Source organism: Paramisgurnus dabryanus, chromosome 8 (genome assembly GCF_030506205.2).
Source record: "Paramisgurnus dabryanus chromosome 8, PD_genome_1.1, whole genome shotgun sequence".
Classification (NCBI taxonomy): Eukaryota; Metazoa; Chordata; class Actinopteri; order Cypriniformes; family Cobitidae; genus Paramisgurnus; species Paramisgurnus dabryanus.
In genome coordinates, this window is record NC_133344.1 from 20,927,235 (window position 1) to 20,954,198 (window position 26,964).

The following is a 26,964-nucleotide window of genomic DNA, read 5'->3' on the forward strand; positions in this document are numbered from 1 at the left end:
CTGTACACCACTACACATGCACCAAAATAAGCAATATCAACTTTATATGTTGTTGTAAATTAGTTTACTGTTCAGTTAAAGCAACTCTTTACTGGTCAAAATTTAAAATAGAAAGTCAAATGACTTGTGATGCCAATTTGATTGTACTTAATAATGTCACATATTTTTACAGTGTATGTAAAACGTGTTAATTATCAACAACAGATTTAGAAGCTGAAATGTTACTGCCCTCGCCAGGGGTGTCATGCACCAATTTTTTTTAAGGGGGCAGTGTGCACAGTTCACAGAAATTTGTGCATACACATACATCAAACAAATTCTATTATAGAGCTTTCAGTCTTTTCCATGGCACTTACGTTTCTAACAATATGAGCGCCCCTGCCTTCATGCAAAAAACTCCAAAATAAAAGTGTTGACTCACTTTCACATCAAATACTATTCAATCGGAATAATGACATGATATTGGTATCATATTTAAAACAGAAACAACATGTTTTATTTATTTAAGTTTTGTTTAATGACTTGTTTCAATTGTGTCATTAATGCATTTTTTTTACAACAACTGCATTTTGAAATTAATGCCATTTTAATTCCATAATTATATAAACAACGAAAATGACATTATCTATAGCCACGTGATTGATTTTAATGTTCAATAATGATTTTTAAATTTTGTTGATAAAATTATTAGGGGAACGCATTATTGCATTAAATTTTACCTCATATGTAAGCATGTGTGATTCCGCGCCCCCGTGAACTCTGGCGAACTTTGGCGTTGTACCAAGAAGATGAATCTAGAAATTTCTACTAATATAACGTCGAGACAGTCACATTTTAAACCATACATTTTCTACACAGAGGAGGTTAACTGCACATTACCGTACTGGGGTTTGAAAATGTTGTGAGCGTTTCTTGCACGTTTTAATTCGCGCTCACGCTGATGACGTCTGCAGCTGCTCTGACTGCAGCACTTGCCGCCAGAAAGTAATGTAACATGTTCAAAACACTATCATAACAGCAAAAATCTCTGAAAAGTGACAAGGATGCAGCACAGAATTAATAATATTGGGCATATTAAACAGACTCAAGACAAGTTACCGATTGATGGACGCTTGTTTGATTTTCAGGTTGCATGCAAAATCCATTTGGCTTAAAAAACCAAGGGGGCACGTGCCCCCTCAGTTTGAATGGGCATGACGCCTCTGGCCCTCGCCCTCCTGTTACATATTTCACATTTGTTGTGTGCTCATAATAAAAGACTAGAAGCATAAACTGGAAGTGCTTCTCCAGTCAGCGATGCCTCTTCCCCTAATGGAGATATACTACCAGAATAACTGCCACACACTCTCTATATTTCTTTCTTGTCTCCAGCGCTCTGGTATATCTGAGAATAAACAAGTAAAGTGAACTTGCGGCTAACTGCTTTCTATTTTCCCACCAGGTTCCCATGAAGTCTTTGAGGCATAAGAGCTCCTAGTACATCTAAGCGCAAGTACCTGTGTCATCAAGAGATGTAGCGGCACAGAGTTTTCGCCTAATCCTCTCACAGGTAAACGGCAGGATATTTCGCCGGAGGAGTTTTTAAAAAGGATGTGAATAAGGAATCAGTGATAGAGCTTTCTGGAGAATTAATCTCGTGGATTCGGTCTTTGCCCTCCTTTTTCTTTTTGGAACAATGACAGCATAAAACCATAGGATTGAGGGTTATAGCAAGGAAGGCAACATGGCCAAACCCTTTTACAGGCTTCAGCGCTTCCTGCGACGGACTCAGCTGATCTTACTGTTCCTCGGCGTAGCCTACATTATGGCAGGAAGTGTCCTTCTTCTCCAGAGACATGGATTGGTGGTGTCACAACGTGGGACGAGCAGTTATTTTCTGTTGCCACCTTTGCCCTCTCCTCCCCGGTCCCTGGAAGCCCCAGCTTTACGGACAGGTTACGGCATAATGGGTCCACGGCTTACCGTAAAGGGAATGGGTTACAAAGGCGGACTGTCAGAAGACAACGCTGGACCGCAGTGGCTGATCTCACGAAACCAGGAGATCAGACACTTGAGACGCCGCTGGTTTCACAGCCTGATGTCCGAACAGGAACTGTCCAGAGTTGAGAAAGTAACCCCAAAAAGGAAAATCAGACACAAAGGTGAGACTTCACAAGCTACTAAATGAGCTCAGCGCTTTTCAGAATGACAAATTGGCTGTTTCTGATAATTATTTTTTCTCAGTTATCTCAATTCAAAGCTGTGCTGCGAAATCTTTGCAGCACATATGTTTGCATAGATAAAGGTCACATTTTGAATTTCTGATGAGAGTGTTACTCTTTACTTAGGCACATATGTCGGCTGCTTTCTGGATGATTCCAAGGACCGGGCCCTCAAAGGAATGTTTTTTTATGACTTCAGAAAAATGACAAGCACCTTGTGTCAGGACACCTGCACAGAAAGGTATTCGATTTGCATCTAGTAGGCTTAAAGGGGAAAACACCACAGTTTTTCAATATTTTACCATGTTCTTACCTCAACTTAGATGAATGAAAACATAGATATCTTTTTTCAATACGTGCACTTAATCTTTGTACAGCGTGTCGTAGGGCTGGGCGATATGACCCAAAAAAATATCGAGAAAATGTTTTCCATATCAGTCGATATCGATAATTATCATGATAAATAACAAATCTTTACTCCTGTCAAATTTAAAGGCAGATTTTTGCTCCTGAATGAAAATTGTAAAAACCAGACAGTTAATAATGGTTTTAAACTACTTTTTATTCAGAACATGACAAATACAAATACTAAAATCTTGTTTTAATGCATCTGTATTAAATGTAAATCTATTTGTTATGAAATCAACACATTTCTGACACAAAAGCCGCAGACTACTGTCCCTTTAAGACCCAAGACAGACTGCTTTAAGTTTCAATATACTGAGTAACAGCTGTTTATGTTCACTTAAACTAGAAAGAAAACTTAGTTCAGTGATCGCGCTTGTGTTATACATATACGAGCTATACACGCTGATAAATGGATGTCAAGAGTGTCACGTTGCTGTGGGAGCGCACATACGCAAACACTATATTCACTGCAGTGGTGGATCTGCTGCTTTTCCTCAGTTTCCTGAATTTGTGAATGTCCTGTAAATATACTTTTAAAGCTGTGCGGACGTGTGAGTGCGCAAGGCGGACGCTGAATGAAAGTACAGTATCCTGCACATCTAATGTCTGCTGTGTTTGAAGAACCCTGTTTGCACAAGAAAATGTTTCCGCGCATTTGGATTCCGTGATTCCGTCCGCGTTATCCGCATCGCGAAAATCATAGGTCTCTACTAATAAATGAATAACTTGCCTCATCTTCCACTCCTTCAAGTCTAACTGACACTGTGATTGTAAACCAAGAGCGCATGCCGCATCCGGAAGTGCTCGCGCAACATTACGCACAGTGCGTAAACATTATCGATCACTTATCGAACTGTCCTTATCGTTTTATCGGAAACGTTTATATCGGTAAAATTATCGTTATCGAATTATCGCCCAGCACTAGCCCGTGTCGTGAATGTGTTAGCATTTAACCTAGCCCCCTTCATTCCTTACGATCCAAACAGGGATGAATTTAGAAGCCACCAAACACTTCCATGATTTCCCTATTTAAAGAATGTTAAATGAGTAGTTACACGAGGAAGTATGGTGGCACAAAATAAAATGTGGCGATTTTTTAAGAGATGATGGCGGCAGTTTTTGAAAGAGTGTACTCCGGATCTGATATTTACAGCACATTGTGATAACTTTTGTATCTTTTCTTCATATAAATCCATTGTTGGACCTCTGTGCACTTCTATTTTAAGTACTTTAAAAAAAAGTTTTGACTGTTTTGTATGCTGTGTTTCATGTCATATAATAAATAAATAAAGTTATTTGCCCTAAATTCCTGAATAGTGTAATGTGTAATATAAATTCTGGCAGTTTAAACTGAAAATCATATCCCTATGTATGTCATCATACCACAAAATAAAATTTCATATCCTAACACATTAAGTTTCACCTGCTGCCGGTAGAGGCACTAATTTAGCAAACAACATCTGTTGGTCGTATTTGGGGGGATAGGTTGGATTGTAGTAGTAAAAAAGGCAAATTATTGAAGATAGTATGCATACACGTCTTCATAGTCCATGTACTCTTTCAATTAAATGCAACATTTATATCCTACAGCCTCTAAAATCAGACGCTTATCTTCAATCATGAAGAAATGAAAGAGCGTTTAGGGAAAAGAGCATACAGTGTGCATCCTTGTGCCAGCTGGTGGAGCTTATGCTGAGAATTGGATCAGGTCCAATAAATGGATCTGGATTTTGCCTTGTACTACTGGAGATACCTTCTGGTGGAGAAAGATCTATCTTCATGATGGAGTACACGCTTTCTCTAGTTTCTAGACCGGTGGATAATTGACCGCTAGAGAACAAGTTTAAGGTCAGGTTGATCTCAAGTAATTACTCCCAGCATTTCAGAGCTTATTTAATTACTTGGATGACATTTGCAATGTTCAGGCATAATCGAAATACTCTATTAACAAACACGAACAATCTTCTTTGTTTAATAAGGGCTTCTTATCAAGAAGATTTGATGTAATTAACGCGTATGTAATTGAGTGTTGACAGTCTCCTGATGGTTGCATCACACTGTAAGTCACTTTAGATGGAAGCACCTGCCAGATGGATTATTGTAATGGTTGTTCGAGCAGACATGGATCTGAGATCTCGTATCTCATTACAGTTCATAAAGAGGCAGCGGGGAGAAAATCTCCTCTTCTTCTGTTTCTGCAGGTACACGTCTGCTGCTCAGACTGAGCGATTAATTCCGACTGCAGATTAGAGATGAGAACGTCCCCGGCTAGGTTGCCATGGCGCTGCCGATGCCACGTTTCAAGCTGAGGATCAGGGAAACAATTTGCAGAGGAGCTCAGGCTAATACCTGTTGAGCCCTACACCAACACGCTCGAATAGAATCGTGCTGTGCCTTTTTTGCAACCTCCAGAAAAGTCAAGAGGGCCAGAGGACAAAAGCTTTGAGATGGAGGAAGATCTTTGCCTTTTGAAAACTTTGTAGAATAGGGAGTCAGACTCTCAAGCCACGCCCCTTTTTATGATAACCTGGAAATATCCAAAAAAACAATCATAACCCCAAACATACCCAAAGTTAAGTGGATTTTAGGTTTACAGATATAATTGTGGTCTTCTTGAAATTAGATCTTGTCTTCCAGAAGAGATTCATTGTGGATGTATGTAGAAAATGCGTGTTGCTGTGGTCATGCTGGCCCCTATGAAGTGACTTAGGCCAAATATTGGGAGGCATGTTTTGCTCAGCAAGCTAGCCAGTCACCAGCTGTTACAGTCTGGGATGGCCAAAGAGATGTTGGTGGACTTTGACAGAATCCCTACTGGGTCTCTTTATTCAAGGGCTTTAATGTGAGTGGCTTGGTTCAGGGACCTTTCTACGTATAAAGTTGCAGTGCTCAAAGGCAGGGGCTCTTTGAATGTGTGTTTAGAGAGTAGGTTTAGGGTATGGTCAATAAAAATGATGGATTATTCAAAAGGTAAAGTAAGTCATTTCTGTGCTCACTAAACAGAATTGATTTTTCAACAAGGTTTCTTCTACCGTATAAATGTAGAATTCTGTTTCAAACTCAATGTTGCTGTGTCAGACTAGTCAGGAGTTTGAAATAAACAGCATGTTTTGACAGCGCCACAGTATGTAAGAGAATATCAACCTATGAATGGCTTATATTTATCTTTGCATATTAAATGTGCAGTGTGTAGATTTTTAATTGCATCTAGTGGTGAGATTGCCACCAGACCACCGCTCACCCCTCCCTTTCGAAACACAGAGAGAAGCTACGATAGCTGCCACAGGACAAACGTGTTGTCGTCTCAGACAACGTTTTGATTAAACAAGCTTTGTAGAGCAGGTTGTCCGTTAAGGGTTACTGTAGAAACATGACTCTTTCCCCGCCATTGACAAGTTTTTAGGGCAATCCATGTTTCCGCTATTATCCACCAGATGGGGCTCTGACCCAACTTATAAAACACTGAAGCATCCACTAAGCCCAAAAACAGTTAAAAGTTTGTGTATGTTTTGATCATCGTTCTAAATCTGAACTCTAACAAAAGTCCTAAAAGGAATGTTCCATTTTCTTAAAAGAAAAATCCAGATAATTTACTCACCACCATGTCATCCAAAATGTTGATGTCTTTCTTTGTTCAGTCGAGAAGAAATTATGTTTTTTGAGCAAAACATTGCAGGATTTTTCTCATTTTAATGGACTTTAATAGAGCCCAACATTTAATACTTAACTCAACACTTAACAGTTTTTTTTCAACTGAGTTTCAAAGGACTCTAAACAATCCCCAAAGAGGCATAAGGGTCTTATCTAACGAAACGATTGTCATTTTTGAAGAAAAAAAAAGCTCTTTAAAACCACAATGTCTCGTCTAGATCCGGTCCAGCGTGACCTAACGTAAATGCGTAGTGACGTAGGGAGGTCACGTGTTACATATATAAAACGCACATTTGGGGACCATTGTAAACAATAAACTGACACAAAGACATTAATTAGTATCAGTTGACATACAACAACGTAGGAACGGTCCTCTTTCAACACACTTGTAAGCACTGGGGCGGAGTTTCGCGTTCGTCCTCTGTGACCTCTTGACGTCATGACGTATTGCGTGGGGTCACACTGGCGCATCACGACCGGATCTAGATGAGAATTTGTGGTTTAAAAGTGCATATTTTTTTTTTTTCTTGTCAAAAATGACAACCGTTTCGCTAGATAAGACCCTTATGCCTCTTTTGGGATTGTTTATAGTCCTATAAAAACTCCGTTGAAAAAACTGTTAAGTGTTGGGAAAAATCCTGCAATGTTTTCCTCAAAAAAAATAATTTCTTCTCGACTGAACAAACAAAGACATCAACATTTTGGATGACATGGTGGTGAGTAAATTATCTGGATTTTTCTTTTAAGAAAATGGACTAATCCTTAAACAAAAATGCAATTATATCAGCTTTTTGCTCAAAAGTTTGTTTTTTTGAAAAATCCTACCCATATTTGAGAGGTGATAAAAAGAGAAAAAATAAAGACAGGATGAAACAGGTTTTTATTTGAAAGCAGATGGTCTGTTCTTTCATTTGATATATTGTATGTTTATATATTTAAAGGCATTAAACTTTTGTGAAAATCATAAAAAATGCTGGCGCTGACTTGCAACTTTTTTAAAAAACACTGGCATGGGAAGAGTTACAGGAACCTCAGCGTATGTAGATGAAAATATCTCATTCTAAGGTAATAGAAATGTAACGATTCATTATGTAAGGTCTTTATACTGTACACCATTGAACACCACATAGTTATATTATATTTATTTTCTGTCAATAGATCCTCCTAAAAGTTACACACAGGACCTTTAATTTGTCATAAAATGTATGTTAACATAGAAAAAAATGACACCTATTACCATGAATACAGCCCCAAATCCTGTTATAGCCTACTCATATTAATGTAAGTAAATCAATATTGCATAAAGAAAAAAAAAACAAAGTTAACATTGCATTAACATTTCTTTATTACAACTGTTGAATTGTTTTGTGTTCAGACAAAGAGTTTAAACACATTACATTCATCTGTGGTGACTTTTTTACGAGTTTAATCTGATTTTGGATGTTTTGTTTCACACAGCGGGTACCAGTTTGCCGGCCTTGAATATGGGTCCGAGTGTTACTGTGGCAACCGCATCACAAGTGCTCGGATGAAAGAGGAGGAGTGTAATTTGGATTGCAAAGGCGAGAAAGGCTCCATCTGTGGAGGTGTGTCTCGTCTGACTGTTTACAAGGTGGAGGAAGTTCATCCTGGCCAGAGGAGATGTGAGTATCTCAAATAAGTTTACCTCACCACAGGGCAGAACTTCACTTCCCACATCCATATGTCAGATGTCAATTATTATAAATGTACTATATAAATTTACTTTTTTTATTTATTATGTGAAAAACTAAGTTTGTTTGGTTAAAATTATGGCTCTGATTTAAAATAAATATCACTGAGTAAAACATAAATATTGGGTATCAAGATATTATTTATATTAACCAGCTCTACCCTGCAGTCAAATATCATTCCAAATGTGTCATTAATATAAATATTAGAAAACACGCACGCACACACACACACACACATATATGAAGACACACACACACCTGCTACTTCTACAGGTGATCCACAGTCTGGCAGTACACTGTATGTGGCCATATGTTTGAAACTCGTACCTTCATCAATCGCTTTCACATGCTGTCTGATCTCAAAATTTGACTCAATGTCCCTATGCAGCTTGAGGCCAACTGGAGTCTGCCCAGATCAACACTCACAAACACAGCTATTAAACCTTGACCATATGTTTCGTATCCCAAATTGGAATTGCTATTCATTGTACCAGATAGTAATGTCTTGTTAAGAGGGATTTGTGTATTGTTCAGGCTGTTGGTTTTAACATCTTAATGTAATGTAATTGGAAAGCTGTCTCTAAAGAACCATTTGTTGTGCTTGTAAGCATAAACATGTTGGATGAATTGTAAATGTGTACATTTAACAGTGCTTTGAGATGCTACTTAGGCGCTATAGAAAATAAAGTTTATTATTATTATTATTATTATTATTATTATTATTATTATTAGCCATTATAGTAAACATTTCCCCATATCATAATTTTTTTATAAATCAATCTGTTTCTATTATTAGAACTGCAGTGAAGACTCTTACAGTGTATAGCATATTGTTGTAGACCAGTGTGAAATATATTTTAACTTAAAATATATGGTTTATGTGTCCAAAAATATCCAAAAACTTTTTCGTATATTACATTTCAAAGTGATTTCCCCTGCAAAGCTTCTTTTTTTGTTCTTTTTTATATTTTTAGGTTTGATTTAGTCCAAATACATTTTGATTCATCTGTTTATATTTCATTGAAATGACAGTAATGTCTTTGGCTCCTGTATTAGTGTCCAGGCACATGAGTGGTTTACCGTCAATCTCATCCGAGGCTTGCCTCTGCGCTATAGCCAGTTTTGTTTAATGTTTTTGTGCAGCTGTGTCTCATTTAAGGCCTTTACAAAGAATCTTGTGATCCCAACAAAAGCAAACAGCATTCTGCAAGGCCTCTTTATTTATTTGAAGAGGCAAATAAAAGCCCTGGGGTTTCACGGAGTGCTGGTTTACACCGCGGAGGTGATGAAGGGCTTCTTTGTGTATCATTGCTAATGCACCTGCATCGGTTTTAATCACAGCGTCCGTTTGGTGTTTGTTGAATCTGAGATGGATCGGTTTTTCTTTATTCAACCGGGTTTGTTTCACCGTAGGTTGGATATTTGCATCGGTTATATCGTGGCACTGCAGGCTCCGTAATAGCTTGTGACATTTATACAGTTATATACCAATAAACATTTATTATGATGACATAATTATGCAGACATTCAGTATATTGTGTGGGCTGAATGTATAGCATTATTATGCTTCCAAACCCGGTACATTGACTATCATGAGAAATGGGTCTGTAAAATAAAGACATTGTGGGTTGTCAGCAGATTCATTCATCTCCTTGCTAGAAGAACCTGCTAAACTAAATACATAGCTGTGCATGAAAAGGGTTCAGAAATGGCAACTATTTAAATAACTTTACTTTTCCCTCCTTATCTATATGGCTTGATTCCTTGAACTGTTTAAAGTTTCTTTAAAGCTCTGAATGGTTTTCAAATTATTGTAGCTAATTTCTGATTCACGTCAGAATTCCAGACCTTGGAGCAATGAAATAAACGCTGGCACTATTTTCTTTAACATTTTTTTTTCTTTATCTATAGATAGAAATGTTCGCTATCGGGGTTGCTTCAGACAGCCTGATGACACAACAGCCGCTTCTCTGGTCCATGTGGTTCAGCCCAACCTCACTTCCCAGTGGTGCATCAAGACCTGCATGGATCAGGTCTGACTTGATTTCATCAGATCATCTGAAACCAAATAAAATTTTGCTTCTCTGACCGACCGTGTCAATACTAGATTGTTGTGGATTGGACATGGTTGCCCAGTTTGCTTTAGTTATTGCTCTGCTAGGTGCACACCTGATATTCGAGGTTGCACAGATTTCTCCACATGATTTTCTGAACTGTGTGCTGTAATTTGACAAAGACAACAAATTTACTTGTAATCTATCTTCTTTGCTGCTTTAGTGCTTTGGTTATGTTGTAACTTTGGAGCCTCTTAATCAGATGGTCATGTTGTGTTCCACTCCAGCAACATGATCAATTGATTTATTCTTTTCCTTAGCTGAAAATCTAATTGTGTAGCTTTAGGGTAAAGCTGCTTATTCTCTATCGAATTGCAAGTTACTAGCAAAGTTACTTTATGTTGGTTAAAGTCAAATCTGTCCGCACCCAACAGCTTAAATTAGGCAGCTTAAAAAAATTGTCAAAATATGTACCCCAGCTGTCACTGGGGCAGTGCACTTTAAGAAGTGTATATGTTTAATATGTTCCATTAGGTATATGTATGCATTTGGTACCAATATGTACCTTTGAGGTATAAATGAATTTAGGTGCAAAGCTTTACATATTTTGACAATTTTTTTCTGATAGTTTCTGCATCTGAAAATGCCTACGTCCATTGTAGGTGAAAAGCGAGTAGTATATCCAAATTCATAATATTAAAAAAAGTACCCGGAAGAACTACTACTTACCCCAAGATTTTGAATTGTGAAATCAATAGACAGTTTACTATCCCGTGTGCAGCCGGGAGAGAAGGCACAAAACAAAGAAGAAGAAGAAGGAGAGGCGTTGTTATATTAAAAATGTCGGAAAGCGGTAACAAGGCTCGATTTAAATGTAAATACATAAGAAAACCATTGTTTCTAGTTAAGTTGCGCTTGTTTAATATCATCCAAGTTAACACCTTACTTGTTGTTATGGAAACGTATCTCACATGGGTGTGCCACATACATCTTGAAAATTTAAGCAGCTGGCTCTTTGATCGCCCCCTGGTGGCTGGCTGCAATACAAGTCATAAACCTCACCCCCTTCATGCAAACGAACGGGACTCGGCTCTGAATAAAATTTATTTATACTTCCAATAAAATTTTCCAAAAGATGGTTTTGGTCCTTTAACTCTTTCCCCGCCATTGACGAGATATCTCGTCAATTAAGAAAAAACGCTTCCCCGCCAATGACGAGATTTTCCGTCTTTCCGCAATACCGCTATTATCCACCAGGTGGCCCTTCCGCAACTTTTTAAAACCGGAAGTATTGCCCTATGGCAAGCTGCTGCATGTCCGTGTCTGTTTTTAAGATCGCTCTGGATGGGATCTCTATGAAAAGTCCGTCACAAAAATGGAATTATTTTTGCTTTTTGCTCAAAATGTGGTGTTTTTGCAAAAACCTACCCATATTCAAAAGCTGATTGCAAAAGAACCACTAAAGGTAGGATGAAACGGGTTTTTTTGTTTGAAAGCAGAGGGTCTGTTCTTTCATTTGGTATATTGTATGTTTATTTATTTAAAGAAGAACATTTTCTGGAAGGCATTAAACTTTGGTGAAAATCATGAAAAACGCTGGCGCTGGCTGGCAACTTTTTTTAAAAACGCTGGCGGTGAAAGAGTTAATGGTGCTCTAAGCAAATTCACACGTTTTAGGCCATAAAACATTTTTTGTTTCATACTTGTGTTGTTTTTGGCAGCACTTTTAGTTTTAGTCTTAGTCTTTTGGACGAAAACGCTTTTTAGTTTTAGTCACATTTTAGTCACTTAAAATTTATAGTTTTAGTCAAGTTTTAGTCGACGAAAACACAAAAAGGTTTTAGTCAAGTTTAAGTCAATTTTAGTAAAAAAAAGTTTTTCTTTTAACAAATTAATTTAGGTGTATTTAATACTATTAAAATGTGCATTAAGGTTGTCCCTGAGGGCTTGCCGTTGTTTTAGTCGGTGTGCCTTCTGCGCATGTCATAACAAAAAAGTTTAGTGTGAGTGTGAGTCATGTTGAGTTTGTGTGTTACGCTGAGACCTCGCTTATAAAGTTGAGAAACGCGTGCCTTGCCTTGTTATTTACATACACCACAAAACGTATTGAAAATGGGCTTAGGTTTGACAAGTAGATACATGTAAAAACCTTAAGCTTACCATGAAATGTGTCACAAGCTGAATGTCGAGTACAATTGAATGTATATGATATGTTAAAAGCGTGACTTGATAGTTACCTTTAAAAATATTAGCGTGATGAGCCTTCATATGCAGCTTGATGTTGGTGGTATTCTTGCCACCTAGTTTGTGGCCACATTTACCGTCATCTCCCAATATGCATTCCGTTTTTCTGTCTGATGGATTATACGGAAAGTATGTCCATATCTCGTTGTTCCCGTTTATTGGCGTCACCCACGGTCCTTCGAACACGCCACAGCTGCAGGTGTGTTGTTGTTTGAAATCTGGTGCGCGTGCGCGGCATGGCAGAAGCTGGGTGGTGGGCGCGAGTGAGACTGTGTTGACCCAAAACAAGGATAGGAAGCGGCAGCATTGCTGATACTTTTTAGGAAAAAACAGATAGATTTCACGCAAAATATAGGCAGAAATGATATAATCATTTCCGTTCCATCTTGTCTCGTCAACGAAAACGCGAAAGCGTCTCGTCATGTTTTTGTCACCTTAGAGACATTTTTAGCTAGTCATCGTCGCGTTAACGGCATAAAAATAGGTGTGTCAACAAAATAATTTTGTTATCGTCATCGTTGAAGAAAACAACACTGTTTCATACAGTAAACTATCTGCTAGCTGCCTGTCCCCTGAACACACTGTAAAGAAGGCGGTCTCTGTAGACAGCCCAGACTCCACAAACTGCAACAAAAACAAAGTGGTCAAACCTACCACCACGAAACATAACAAAGTGTACCAGCCAATAAACAACAAGAAGGGTTTGGGAGAGTTTCAGCTTTAATTAACAATAGATGTAAATTGAAGTTACAGTGTATAGAGATAGGGCTTGACTGTTGGCTTCAAACTTACACATATAAGGTTTTACATTTTTTTTTAGCTTTTAGTGTTGTGTGTCCACAGACAGCTGGATGAAACGCAACAGATAGGATCACAAATCTGGGGTCTCAAAATGTGTTTTTCCAGGTCTAATTATTTTTATGACACTGAAAAGCTGCAAAACTTGATGCAGGTTTTGTCTGCCACAATAACTTGCCTGGAAACTCAGTAGTTGGATTTAGATATTAAAAATATTAATTACTGTTGGCACAGTAATTGTTTGTCAGCCTTTCATATTTATTCAAAATTCTATATTTTGTGTATTTTCACAGGAGTTTCCTTTAGCTATGATCCGAAAGCCAGACTGTTACTGTGGCTTTGCCACCCCTCACTTTACTCTCCACAAGCCGGTGAGAGAGGAACTCTGTGCCGTGGATAACAGCAGTATATCCACACAGAATTCCCAACAGCTCTTCCTCCAGGTCTATCAAACACCGGTTCAAGGTAAGACATCAGCTACTATATGAAGACAGTCTCTGGTCTTAATAATTGCCTCAGTGCTTGGAATTTCCTTCTTGGACAGTTTATTCCTCTCACGTAGAGCTTGGCCTTGAGACGTAACCATGCTAGTTTTAAACGGGTTCCTTTTATTATAGTGTTTTATGAAACCGTTCCCTTCATGAAAAACTTGTGATGTGAGTGAAATGTATGAGTTGGGAACAGTGACTTTTGAAACAAAACACAGTAGCTGAAAGGCACACGTATATCTGTAATGCTTTGAGACTGATACGTGCTTGAAATGTATATGTCTGATCATGCTGTTGGTGGAACAAAGTAAATATCATAAACGGCTGTGAACAAAGCAACTGGTGAACTGCTTGCTACCTCAAATAATAAAAGGTACTGATACTGCACAGTACAGTACTGGTACTTTTTATTTCAAATATTAAAGGGGTCATGTACTGTACATTTATTTAGCAGATGGTTTAATCCAAAGTGACTTCCATACAAATAAGGGAGATTTAACATTTTGTCTTAAGAGGCAACAAAAAGCATAGCACACAAAGCTAAGTTTACAAATAGGAATAGAAACGAAGCTAGAGGAGAAGAGAACAGAGTTAGGGGCCGATCACACCAAATGCGTCTATGGCAGTTGCATGCGCCTGATTTTCTAAGGGCAGTGAGCGTTATGCGCGCTGTTTATGCATGCTGAACGCCTTGTGGTTTTCTCCACCTGTTGCAGTACGCATTTTTTAAGGAGTGCTGAGAGTGGAAAAGCAGACGAAGTTTTTCATGTCTTTTCATTGTCCAATCAAACTACACCTGCTTGAAGTTGATAGTGTCAGGAAAATCAATTCTGGGAAAAATTAGAGTAAAATCAGTCAAGTGCAAGCAAAATAGTTTTCATGTCTTAATTTTCCGACGCATGCGCATTGCGACAATTTACAATTGCAATAATTTACATTTGGGTGATTCTCGCGAAATTAAGACTTATGAGGTGTCATGAAAAATTTTGATAAAAAAGTAAATGCAAAGTAAGAGTATCAAAATAAGAATACAGTTAAAAACATCTCTTCATGTAATATGTTGCACATTACTTCAAATGACATCATACAAACCAATTTTTTAGTTTTTTGCACATTTAAGGGGAACGTTTCAATTACCGCAACGTGTCCATGACTGGATTTGGGTTCTTTGACATGGAAATATTTATAATAAAAAATCTAAAAAATAAAGCTTCAGTGCATGTTATACTATAAACATTTACAGTAAAGAAACATGTGGTATTTGGTGATCATTGGTGAATGTAGAGACAATAATAAGGAATATAAATGTGTCCAAGACCAATTTTCTCATCCTCCGCAACAATTTTCAATCATTGTTTAAGCCTTCAAGGAACTAACATTTTCAAAAAAAAAAAAAAATTGTTGGAAGGGACATAATTGACTGTGACACTCAAGATGGCTACCATATAAGCAGTTCTTATTTTTCATAGTACCTTGTCAACTTTTTAGTTCTCATTACCGAAACATGAGTTTGTAAATGCATATATTTAATGTAATATCATGTTGCGGTAGTGATAAGTTTTGATAATGATAAACTAAAAAATATAAATAATTCTATAGGAAATATTTTTACATCCTATAAAACAATGGTTATATTACGTTCAGACCTTAATCTTGTATGTGCAAACAAAAATATTGTCTTCAAGGGCTTTTAAAAAATGCTGATGCTGGACACCTTCTAAATCTGGATTTCTTGAGAATCACCCATTTGCAATTTTCATTGCAACAATTTACATTTGCAATACCTTTCTGGCCTACATACATGCATACGGGACCTGCATGTACAATGTACACGAGTTTTAACAAAAATCTGGCGTTGCACATAAAGTGCGCTTTTGATGAGGCACATTTTGTCACATGTACTGTATGCTGACCCTTGCGCACATGTATAAATGGACCATACTTTGGCCTTTTTGGCTCATATTAAATGTTTTAATGTCAATCAGTCTCAAGGGGGTCGCACACCGGACAAGAAGAATCATGCTGTGCCATAAATGTAAAAACAGAACACATTATTTTCTATAAATGAGCGTCTGGCTATGACTCTGGACACTGCTTAAATCCCTATCGCTCCACAGAGCGCCACTCACATAAATAACATCATATTTGTCCCAAATCGTTAGCAATTAACATTGTCTGCTAACGTATATTTTGCATTTTGAAGTAGACGCTATCTGACTAACCTTGCACTATTTAAGGTGCACTTACCTCCTGTACGATACCTCCAAGTTGTTCTAGACGTGGCGTGGCGCGGCACTTCACGTCCGGTGTGTGACCCCGTTCACACTTCATTTTTCTTAAAATAAAGTCTTGAACTTTCTTTTCTCATTTCTGCAGGTTTTAAAACAGAAACCAAACTTATTTTATGAAAATCTCAAATTCAACCAAAATCAACATTTTCCACTTAAACCTTAAGTAAAAAATTTGACAGTGCAGTGCACATTCCGACTGATTTAGACAGCACCGGTCACATGTATTTATTTACTAGCTTAGTTTATCATGTGGCCAATGACATACGATATCCCATTGAAGATTCTAGATGCACGGAAAAGAAATTTCTGCCGGAGAAGTCAAGCTCAGTGGTGGCATTATCCAGTTTTCCTGGGGCTGGGAACACCTGGGTCCGGCACCTGATCGAGCTTGCCACAGGCTACTACACAGGCAGTTACTACTTCGACGGCACGCTCTACAACAGAGGTAAAGTTATTGCCGTTCGATCATAAATCTTGTCATTTTAGGAGCTCACATACATCACCTCTATTGCGATCTGTTCCACAAATCCAGCCACTCAGAAAGTTATTGCATGAGCACTTGATGGGATGTGTTTATCATCACCGCAATGTCCTTTAATGAGCTAATGACACATACTTTAACATTTTCTATTCTTCTGCTGTGCACATCAGTAGGGTTTTTTTTATAAAAGCTAGGCATTAATGAAGTTTTATTGCCATAAAAAAATCATTGGCTCAGTGTTGTGAATTGGGCTGGGCACTTTAGTGATCAATGACAGATGTAGAGTGTTCAGGAAACCTTTTTAAAAGCAAACATCATTTATGCTGATTCTAGCACAGAAGTACACTTCAGCTTTAAGGAGCTGATGTGAAATAACTCATTTTTCACTCAGTGTGGATGTAGTGGGTACGGCTGACCTTCGGTTCTCTTTCAAATGCCAAACTTTATTGAGCATCATTAAAGAACTCGACCTGCCTCGAAGTCACAGCGCCTTTTCAAATCCATCACTGAGCCTGATACGTTTGCCTAAGGGCGATCTCGATGCTCACGTCTACCTCGACACCATTTTTGATGCAGTTTTTGAGATGCATCTGTTTGGGTTTAGAGGCGACACAGAGCAACACCCCGTGCACTTGGCTGTATAATCTAATGTTGTTTTTCATCCAACTGTGCAGGCTTCAAAGGTGAGAAAGATTACTGGAAGAGCGGAAGAACCATCTGCGTAAAGACGCATGAGAGCGGCCAGCGGGATATAGAAATGTATGACTCAGCAATCGTGTTGATAAGAAACCCCTACCGCTCGCTCATGGCCGAGTTCAACCGCAAGTGTGCCGGGCACCTCGGTTATGCCTCTGATCAGCACTGGAAGAGCAAAGGTATGACAAACATATTTTAAGTTCGGTTCTATTGCACATTTGTGTAAACATAAGTAATCAAGTAGTTTCGATAATGGACATTTTTTACGGCTCTTTTTTTTCCATTCATGTTTTTTTTGTGAAACGTATAGAAATATAAGGTTTAAATGTAACACCTCGCACTACTTTTTCTGGCACTTATTTTAGACAATCTTCAATATATTTAAATATGCTTTAAATGCCCTCTCAGTTGGTAGAGCATTGCAATAGCAGTGTAAAAGGTTGTAGGTTCGATTCCAAGAACACGCATATATAGCTTGAATGCAAAGTCGCTTTTCTGTGTAATATTTCATTCCCCTTCATTTCCCTTTCCTTGTCTTTCTAGAATGGCCAGAGTTTGTGGGTAGTTATGCATCCTGGTGGGCTTCTCACGTACTGGACTGGCTGCGTTACGGGAAAAGACTTCTGGTGGTCCATTACGAGGAATTGCAGGAATCGCTGGTGCCCACGCTACGAACCATCACGTCGTTCCTCAACGTCAGCGTCAGTGAGGAACGTCTCCTTTGTGCCGAGTGCAACAAGGATGGGCATTTCAAGCGCTCGGGTGCGCGGCGACCCACCTTCGACCCTTTCACCCCAGATATGAAGCGGTTGATTGACGGTTACATCGGCGCTGTGGACCAGGCCCTCAGAGCTAGCAACCATACTGGATTACCACAGGAGTATCTTCCAAGATGATTAACCCAGAATTAGAGCTATTTCACATTCAGGGCCTGAAACTATGATGTCCGAGACAAGCGTTGGAGTTCAAATTGATTTCCTCCCAAGTAATGGGGAAATAGTGCTTAGATCAAATGCTGTGGGGAATAACTGCGAAGATTAGCTCTTACAAAGGAAGAACATGTTAGTTTGGTGTTAAATGTAAAGTTTTTTTATGCATTTGGAGTGAAACTTATCTAGTTTGTTACTAATACACTTCAACTACAAGTCAATGGGAGGAAGTTATTGCCTTTAAACTAATCAGATGTGTCTACAATAATAGAAATGTTATTTTTTACCACAATAACATAAAATACCATTTCATTACTGTAGTAAACATTGACTACTACTGTATTTAAGAGCAGGTTTTAACTATGATTGAATGTTTAACATGTTTCAGAGCATTTCAATGGCGATATCTTAAACCCTACAATGGTAGTAGCCTAGGATGTCACCGCATATTCAGGATTGGTATGGAAGCCATATTGTGTATGGAAGACATATTTAACTCTTTCCCCACCATTGACGAGTTATCTTGTCAATTAAAAGAAAACATTTTGCTGCCAATGATGGTAATCTGTAATTCCGTTATTATCCGCTAGCAAAAACGAATCCAACAACATTTTAAACTCTGTGTATGTTTTGATCTTCGTTCTGAATCTAAACTCTAACAAAATTCAGCTTTTTGCTTTAAATTTTGTATTTTTGAAGAAACCTACTCATATTTAAGAGGTTATAAAAAGAGAACAAATGAAGATAGGATGAAAGTTTTTTCCTATTTGTTTGTTTGTTTGTTTAAGAGCATAGGCTCAGTTTTTTTATTGATATATATTTGTATGTTTATATATTTACGGAAGGCATTTTGTGAAACTTTGTGAAAAATCACAAAAAATAGGGCTGTCAAAAGATTAATCATGATTAATCGCATACAGAATAAACGTTTGTGTTTGCATAATATACCGGGTTATTACGGGTCCTTGAAATCCTTGAAATTTTGTGAATCTGGGGGAAAAAATTCAAGGACCTGGGAAGTTTTTGAAAATATACAAACATAGATACAGGTCATTGAAAGTGCTTGAATCAATTTTATGCAAGAAGTTACCTGGAAAAAAATCCATATTCCCTGTGTAGTGTAGGATAATATCATAAAAATTCTGGACTTTTTAAGCACACGTGCTAAACTGTTCACTTTAAATGCTTATATCTTCTGTATGCCGATGTTCATACCAAAATGCTTTTTTGCATAGTTGTGTTTGACACATCAAAACATCTCTGGTTACGTATGTAACTGCTATTCCCTGAGAAGGGAACGAGACGCTGCGTCTCCCTTGCCATACTTCCTGCATACCTGTAATGGGGTCTTTGGCAATATTTTAGCGATATACTTCCTGGCTCCCGCGTCACCCTGTCTTTGTCGTTAAGCCTCACCATTGGTTGAATTTGATATACACATTCAGACGCACTTGCCTTTGCAGGCGTCCCCTAAGTGTCACCGCAGTGACGCAGCGCGAGTTCCCTCCAAAGGAAACTGTAACAATGTGTCTTAAAAGGTAACACAATGTAACCTTGCTCTCACTTGAAATGTGTCCCCACATTTAGTCCTTGAATTTGAGGGTATTGGACCTGGAAAGTACTTGAAAGGGCCTTGAATTTGAAGTTAACTAAGGTGTGGGTGGGAACCCAGAATATATTTGTGAGTTTTTGGTGTAATTATTATCTATATATATATATATACATACATACATACATACATACATACACACACACACATTCTGGTTTCCATGTTTTGTGGGGACATCCCCACAACGTGATAATTACCAGGTACACACACACACACATACACACATATTTAAATGTTTCTAAAATACATGCATCTATGTGTGTGTGTTTATATATACAAAATAATTACACACAGTGCACACACATAAGTTATGCAAACACAAACTTTTATTTCGTATGCGATTAATCGTTGTTAATCTTTTAACTGCAAAAAAATGCTGGCAGGCAACTTAAAAAAGGCTGGCGGGGAATGAGTTAATGTTTAAGCCCATAATGGACAATAAACAACCCACTGTTCTAAGAAATATTATAAGGTACTGTAGCACAATGATGAAAACAGGTGTCACACTGAAGACGTGCGATGGCATGATGTAGCAATCAAAATCAAATGGGTGGTGACTGTACCCATCTTGCTAACTTTCTGAAACATGGACTTAAGCTTTCAGCTGGACTGATAGAATGATGCTAGCCTGATGCTAATCCTCTCAGAGCTGATTAGCATGCCGGCAGCAAGCTCCAGATGTGTATGGATTAAGAGCTGTGTTAATATGACAGTACACATCACCAAACTGGGATCAGCTGCAAATTCAGACAATGTCGCTGTAGTGGCAGTACTAGAGTCCCACAGGGTTCTGTTTCTGCAGAGCTATTTAACCAGACACAAATCATCTATCAGTTAACATCATGGATAAAAGGAAATGAAATTGAACCAGTGTTAATTTGTGTGTAATTTCGAGTTTGATCCATAGGTTTATGTTTATTTTCACCTTAAACTGTTACTTTTATTTTTTATATGTACCTTTATTCCATATGTATCGCTTTGTTGGTAGAATCCACTACGTAATGCCACGTTGAATCTGTGCACTTGTCCTCTAAGTTTCCTGTAAGATGTATTAGATGAACCATGACATGCAAAACGAATAGAGTCCAGAATAGATGGGAATACCTTTTTAAAAACCTCAAATGGTTACTACACTGAAGATGCTAAAAAAACCTTAAACTTTTCAAAGGTTGTACTGTATAGATATACTGTATCATTATAAATGGTGCATTCAGGTTAAACTGTCCCAAGCTACCTGAAATCAAACAAGGGTATGATAAGCATTTACATATTTCATATTTCATTAAATAGATCCGATTTGAATGTAGGCTGGTCTCATAGAGCTTTGAATTCTTTAAAATAGGGGTTCGGTAAGCCTCTGGTGTGGAGAACAGAATGATGTGCACCCAGTATGAATTATAAATGAATTCACAGTGATTTCCTGCAGGCTTGGTGCTGAGGTCATTGTGTCCTGCCTGGAGAACTGTGACAGATTAATGTCTAAACGAAAAGGATTTTGATTTCCATGCTCATGTTGCAGTTTGCTCCAGCACATGCGGGTATGTTATGTTAGTGTGCAGTTGTGTACTGTTTGTGCGTGTGTGTGTATGTGTTTTGTTTTAGTGCCTCATTCTATGAAAGAAATGTTTTCGTTTATGAATTATGATTGCTGATCTTACCACAACAGGAAATTGCTTTTTTTCAGCAAAGAAATGACAACAAGAGGGATAATGAGTTTTTTTTAAAGGCTTTTTTCGTAACTATTCCTCGGTAAGATTCGGTGACCAATGTTCAGTTGTGGAGCTGTTAAAGAGGGGCCGGCCCCCAAGGTTTTACTGCTGTCGTGAAAATACAATAAAATTCATGATGCTAATGTGCGTCTTTTTCTTCTTCTTCTTTTGATAGTATTATATGAAACTGTAATGACAATCTAAGCCATTTTCAAAGTTTTCATGGGCTGTTCACAAAGGATTTGAGGCATAAACTTAAACTTGCATTGTAAGGGACCAATCACACCAAATGCGTTTCAAACGGTTGGAAACGCAAGGCGCATCGCACTGCCTTTTTTTGTCACATTGGACTTTTTATATTGCTATGCAAATACTGTCAACTGTCTTGTCAATCAAATATTGATGCTTGAGCGCTATTTTGCTGTTAACTATCATATTAGCAGAAACTTTAAAAAGAGGACACTTGCTCTGACCTTGATCGAGGGTGAGAGGTGCACAAAAACGCAGGATAGAGTGAGTGACTTTGATTGGACAATGGAAAACGTGAATGGCGCTTTTCCGCTCTCAGCCCTCCTTCAAAAATGCGTGCTGCGGCAAAAAACGCAAAGCATTCAATGCCCATAAACTGGGAGCATAATGCTGCTTTCAGACCAGCTGCGGTAGAGTTGTCAAGCGCGAGATATTTCAATGTTAAGTTAATGTGAAGATGCGTTGACGCGCATCTGGAGGTCTCGCGGCGCAAATGAGGCATTTACGGTACATTCACATGGGGCGTAAGCATTGACGCTTCCCATTCACTTTTAATGGTTGACGTCATGCATTGCCGAACTGAATTGTGGATCTGTCGGCGCTGCGTCAGTGCCGTTGCTCGCGACTAGACTTAAGTTTAAAATTTCTCAACTTTTCAAGCGGCAACGCGTGCGTCAGCCAATCAGATCGCCTAATGCAAATAACCTAGGCAGAGCCAGCCAATTACGTTTATGGAAGACCGGAGCATAGGTTGCGACCACTGTGGTTGGCTGTTGGCCACGCTTCAGGCAAGCCTTTCATCAAGCGTTAATGCTTTCGCCCCGTGTGAATGTACAGTTAGTGCGGTGCAGTAGATGTGATTCCGCGTCATGAGCAATTGAGCGTTGCCACGGCAAATGCGCGAGTTGAACAATTTCAACTCTGGCGGAAAAAACACGGCGCGTTAACCAATCAGGAGCTTGTTCTAGAAGTGATGTGATTACTGAAAGTGAGCGGAGGCACAGAAGCCTCTACCATGATGCAAATTTCCACGTGAATGTCATGATGACTAGATTTTCATTCACGGCTTTCACGCGCGAATGAAGCGAGTAAACTCAAAATGTTCAAGCGCCAAACTAGACGAGGTAGACGCGATTTTGACGCCTCGAATGTGGCTGGTGTGAACCCACGGTAACGCTCACTGCCCACACAAAATCTTTCAAAAAAGGTGCCTGCAACTGCCATAAAGGCGTTTGGTGTGATCAGCCCCTAACTTTGTACTTTATCTGTATAAAACACGAAAATCCCTGTTCCAATTAAATATGGTTCGAAAATTTCTGTTGTCAAATGCTGAGCCTCTTCCTTCTTCTATAGCTATACATTGTTCCTTTACTTTTGTGTCAGCAGTGCTAAAGGTTGGGATTCAAACCCAGGGAACACAAATTCTAAAATAACGATTCTATCTCTGGCAATTTGTACTTATTTTACAAGGTGGCTTATTTGGATTAATTTGTATGACAACAACATTTGTGGATTTTTGTATGATTTGCCTTTGTCCCTGTGATGTTGGGGTTAGGGGTGGGGTTTTGTTATTTATTTTTATTTTTGTATAATCGTACATTTTTGCACGATTAACGATTAAGTGTGAATTCATACAATTTAGCCAACTCGTAAAATATCAACGAATTCTCGTGAGATCAGGCTGGAAATAAATGTAAACCTTGTGATGCACTGTAAGTTGCACCCCATTGGCACATAATTTTGCTTATTTTAAGCACAAATTCACTTAAATTGTGTATTTTTTGTCTAAAAACTAGACTTAATTTTGCTCATCAAGAAAAAACATCTTGATTTAATATTTCTACTGAAAACAAGACAAAAAGTAAGAAAGTAATTTTTTGCAGTGTAACAGTGTTTAAATTAATTTAACACAGTAACGTTAGCTCAGTGTAGTAGTCGATACGCTTTAGCTACGTTTTGATAAGGTGATTTATTTATTTATTTTGCTTGTAATCAGAAATAATCTACTCTAGAAGGGACCCTGTTGTTATTAATTCTATGCAGAAGTCTACCAGAAGTTAAGTTTGGGCCACAAAAGCCGTTTGTTTATGTTGTTGCTGCCGAAGCCGTCCATAAGTGAACAGTGACTACTTGTTTTAAGCAATATTGTACAGTCAAGATAATCCACATGTGCACATAAAGCTATCGATTTAAAAAATCTTGAAATAAAGCATGCATGTTGTATGGTTTGAACTTATGATGCTTTAATGGTGCTGTATGCACTTTTAGACTTTGCCAACACTTATTTTCAAATATTGCTTTTCCACGATGCGCAGAAGAAGGTTTGAACATAAATAAATGTGACAGATTGGAATAATTTTATATAATTTTCAATGTAATAGGCTTCAATGCCATGTTCTTCCACCTTTCTTAGAAGTCAGGGTGCCCGCATCTCTCTCTGCTCTGCATCAGACTATAATCATACTTTTGTTCTGTCTCCATTATTGCTTTGAGCCTCCTTTCAGCACAGCATACAGTAATACATCCTTGCTTTTCATTCCCTCGAGTTATTTGAAGCTACAGGCAATTTATCTTTTAAATACAGCTACGTGCTTCTCTGATAGTAGCCGAGGTTTACCTTTATGTCGCATTTGCATTGAAATGGCTTTTATTTCAGCTGACTCCTGCCCTCGCTCGTGTGTATGCAGTCGTTTCAGATGCAAAGAACTTATGGTACGGTAGCAAAGTCGGGAGATGAAAAAGTTTATCTGAAATTTTGAATTATCTAGAGAGGCAGGTAATACAAACTGCAACACATATAATGTTTGGTTTTGGAGGCTCACATTGAAGTTTAAAGGCATAAAATTATGATAAAATGGTGGAAATTATGTGAAATGCATTGTTCAGCTTTGTTCTTATACATTCATAATATTGAATCTGAATCTGATTATGACCTCCCAGATCCAATCAGCACATAGTCAAACACATCCAGATTATGTTATGAGTCGGTGAACAGATGGACCCCTGATATAAGAAGTTACAGTATTTCAACAAGGCTGGGACTGAGATGAATACTGATGCTGCCATACAGATGGCATTTCACCTCCAGTAGCAGACTTTATGTCACATTAGCATTAAAATGGCTTTCATTTCCAACATGCATCAAAAAAAAAAACAGGCTCATCCGCTGAATTCATATGCTTTTCTATCATTATGCTAATGGAATATTCAAACCTCTCACCCTTAGCCGGCACATCTGTTTTTAATAACATTTACAGCAGATTTTTATGAACGAGCACAAGGGACGTTTTCGAAAAGGAAAATAATCTTTGTGGTGTGGAAAGGACTTAAGAAAAAATATATATTTTTTTTACTTCGGTACATGCCCTTGGTGGTGTAACGGCGGACCATGACTAACTTGTAATCTTCTCGGAGTGGTAATGGGTACAAAGCATCAATCACAGTCCAGCTGAATCTCACAGTGGTGCAAACGTAGCCTTGAAATGATTTTACAATGAATTGATATTTTTACATTTCCACTGTGATAAAGGACATGGAGGGACGAAAACGCCTCACAAAAAGAGGTTGGTTTGGTTACCCAACCGGAGCTGTAATGCTGTGTTACTAATGTCTCATGCACCAGTGCAGGCTGGGAAGAGGGCAGATTAGGTTAAACCACATAATCAGACAGAACCCTTGTCATCGTCTGTAACCGTTAGTAATGTTAACAGGATTTAAGCTGTTATAATGTTCAACCACAACTTTTTCTGCATAGAGCTAAACTACTAAACAAAACCTTTAAATGTAAAAGCAAATCTCAGTGAATCAGACAATCAAGACAAATTCAAGACTATTGGTCTTTTTATATGAATATTGTTGTTTTTTGGACAAAGACAATTATATTTTGATCCTGCTGTTCAGTACATTTTTTTAAATAAAAAAAATTGTCAAGTTATTCCAAACCTGTACACATTTCTTTGTTCTGCTAAACACAAAGGAAAACATTGCAACCAAACATCTCCATACGCCTTATTCAGCCTGCCTGAGCGTGCGCTTTAAACCTATTGTTTTGTACCGGGATGCTGATCATTCAGCCATCAAAACACAGAAAATACATCATTTTACCAATTTCCACAAGTCAAAGAACCTCAGAAATCATGGATTGCTAAAATGAGAAGGGACATATGACCTAATTTTAAGATAAGAGCAGCGCAATGTGTACATAACATCCGTTTTGTTATTAGCCCTTGTCCCCAGTGCTTCTATTAACCTAGAAAATGTGAAAAAGATCAACCCTGTAACTTAGTGTTGGTAAACCATTTTCTGCAAGCATATGAAAAAATAGGTCATTGAAATCTGGCTCCCCATGTGATGTCAGAAGGGGATAATACCGCTCCTTAATCTGCACTATCCAACATTTAGATTAGCTCATTTGCATTTAAAAGACACACTCAAAAATGGCAAATTTTTGCTCACATGCACCTACAAAGTGGCAATTTAGACATGATAATAAATTATTTATATGGTATTTTGAGCTAAAACTTCACATATGTACTCTCGGGACACCAAAGATTTATTTGACATCTTAAAAAAGTCTTGTGAAATGTCCCCTTTAAGTCAATGTTTATCTTTTCAAAAAGCACAGGACATACTTTTATGTTCTATGTAAATGTAAACTTAGGTGTTGTCATAAAAAATATTGTATTGTTGCACCATATTGGTGTTTAAAAGGAAAGTAAACATGCTTAAAACATGATAAATTTGCAATAAGCCAACAGCCTTATATCCAAAACAGATATTATGCACACAATGCACTGTTCTCATCTCAAATAAGGTCATATGTCCCTTTCAATTTTAACAATCCACATTTTCTGAGGTTCTTTGTCCTGTGAAAATTTGTAAAATGATGTATTTTCTGTTTTGACCAGCATCCTGATACAATACAATAGGTTTAAAGGGCACGCTCTGTACGTCCATCAGCCTTGGTTTCTCAACATGGTTACGGACTAAGTAAGGCGTATTGACCTTCAAAGTGTTTATTTTCTGTTGAAGTCAATGGGGCTCCAGCTTCTTGCTTTATTACAAATATCTTCTTTTGTGTGTTCAGCAAAACAAATATTTTGTTTATTTTTAACTCGAGAGTGAGTAAATAATAACAGATTTTTCATTTTTGGGTGAATTATTCCTATTTCTAGCAAACATAAAATACCAAAGCAAGCTTAAGAGCCACAGATGGTCAGGAAGAACCACTTTATGGAGATTTATGATGTAATTATTGTTTTGTTAGGTGATCCTTCAATGTCATATTTTAGCAAAGCATATTCTTCAAATAATGCATCTAGTTTGACAGCGATAAACAAAAGCAGATGATTTCTCAGAAGGAGCACTTTGTGTCTTTTTACGGAAAAAGCCGCACTGTCGTCTCATGTTGTTTATCCCTTATATATGTTTCAGGTCAATTTAAT

At 38.0% G+C, this 26,964-nt stretch overlaps 1 protein-coding gene across 2 annotated transcripts in view; it reads left to right on the forward strand.

Moving 5' to 3' along the window:
• The window catches only part of LOC135770956 (sialate:O-sulfotransferase 1), a 35,232-nt gene extending 13,818 nt beyond the window's left edge, over nucleotides 1-21,414 (forward strand). The window contains exons 2-10 of one of the 2 annotated variants that reach the window (XM_065280915.1): nucleotides 1,442-1,549; nucleotides 1,683-2,141; nucleotides 2,328-2,442; nucleotides 7,719-7,903; nucleotides 9,884-10,005; nucleotides 13,362-13,533; nucleotides 16,128-16,292; nucleotides 17,003-17,203; nucleotides 17,568-21,414. In XM_065280915.1, coding sequence (XP_065136987.1) covers nucleotides 1,724-2,141; nucleotides 2,328-2,442; nucleotides 7,719-7,903; nucleotides 9,884-10,005; nucleotides 13,362-13,533; nucleotides 16,128-16,292; nucleotides 17,003-17,203; nucleotides 17,568-17,920 — 1,731 coding nt within the window. In that variant the 5' untranslated portion in view covers nucleotides 1,442-1,549; nucleotides 1,683-1,723 and the 3' untranslated portion in view covers nucleotides 17,921-21,414. Of the gene's footprint in view, nucleotides 1-1,441; nucleotides 2,142-2,327; nucleotides 2,443-7,718; nucleotides 7,904-9,883; nucleotides 10,006-13,361; nucleotides 13,534-16,127; nucleotides 16,293-17,002; nucleotides 17,204-17,567 lie in introns of both variants that reach the window. The other variant, XM_065280916.1, reaches the window with a different exon arrangement.
• The last annotated feature ends 5,550 nt before the right edge of the window (nucleotides 21,415-26,964 follow it).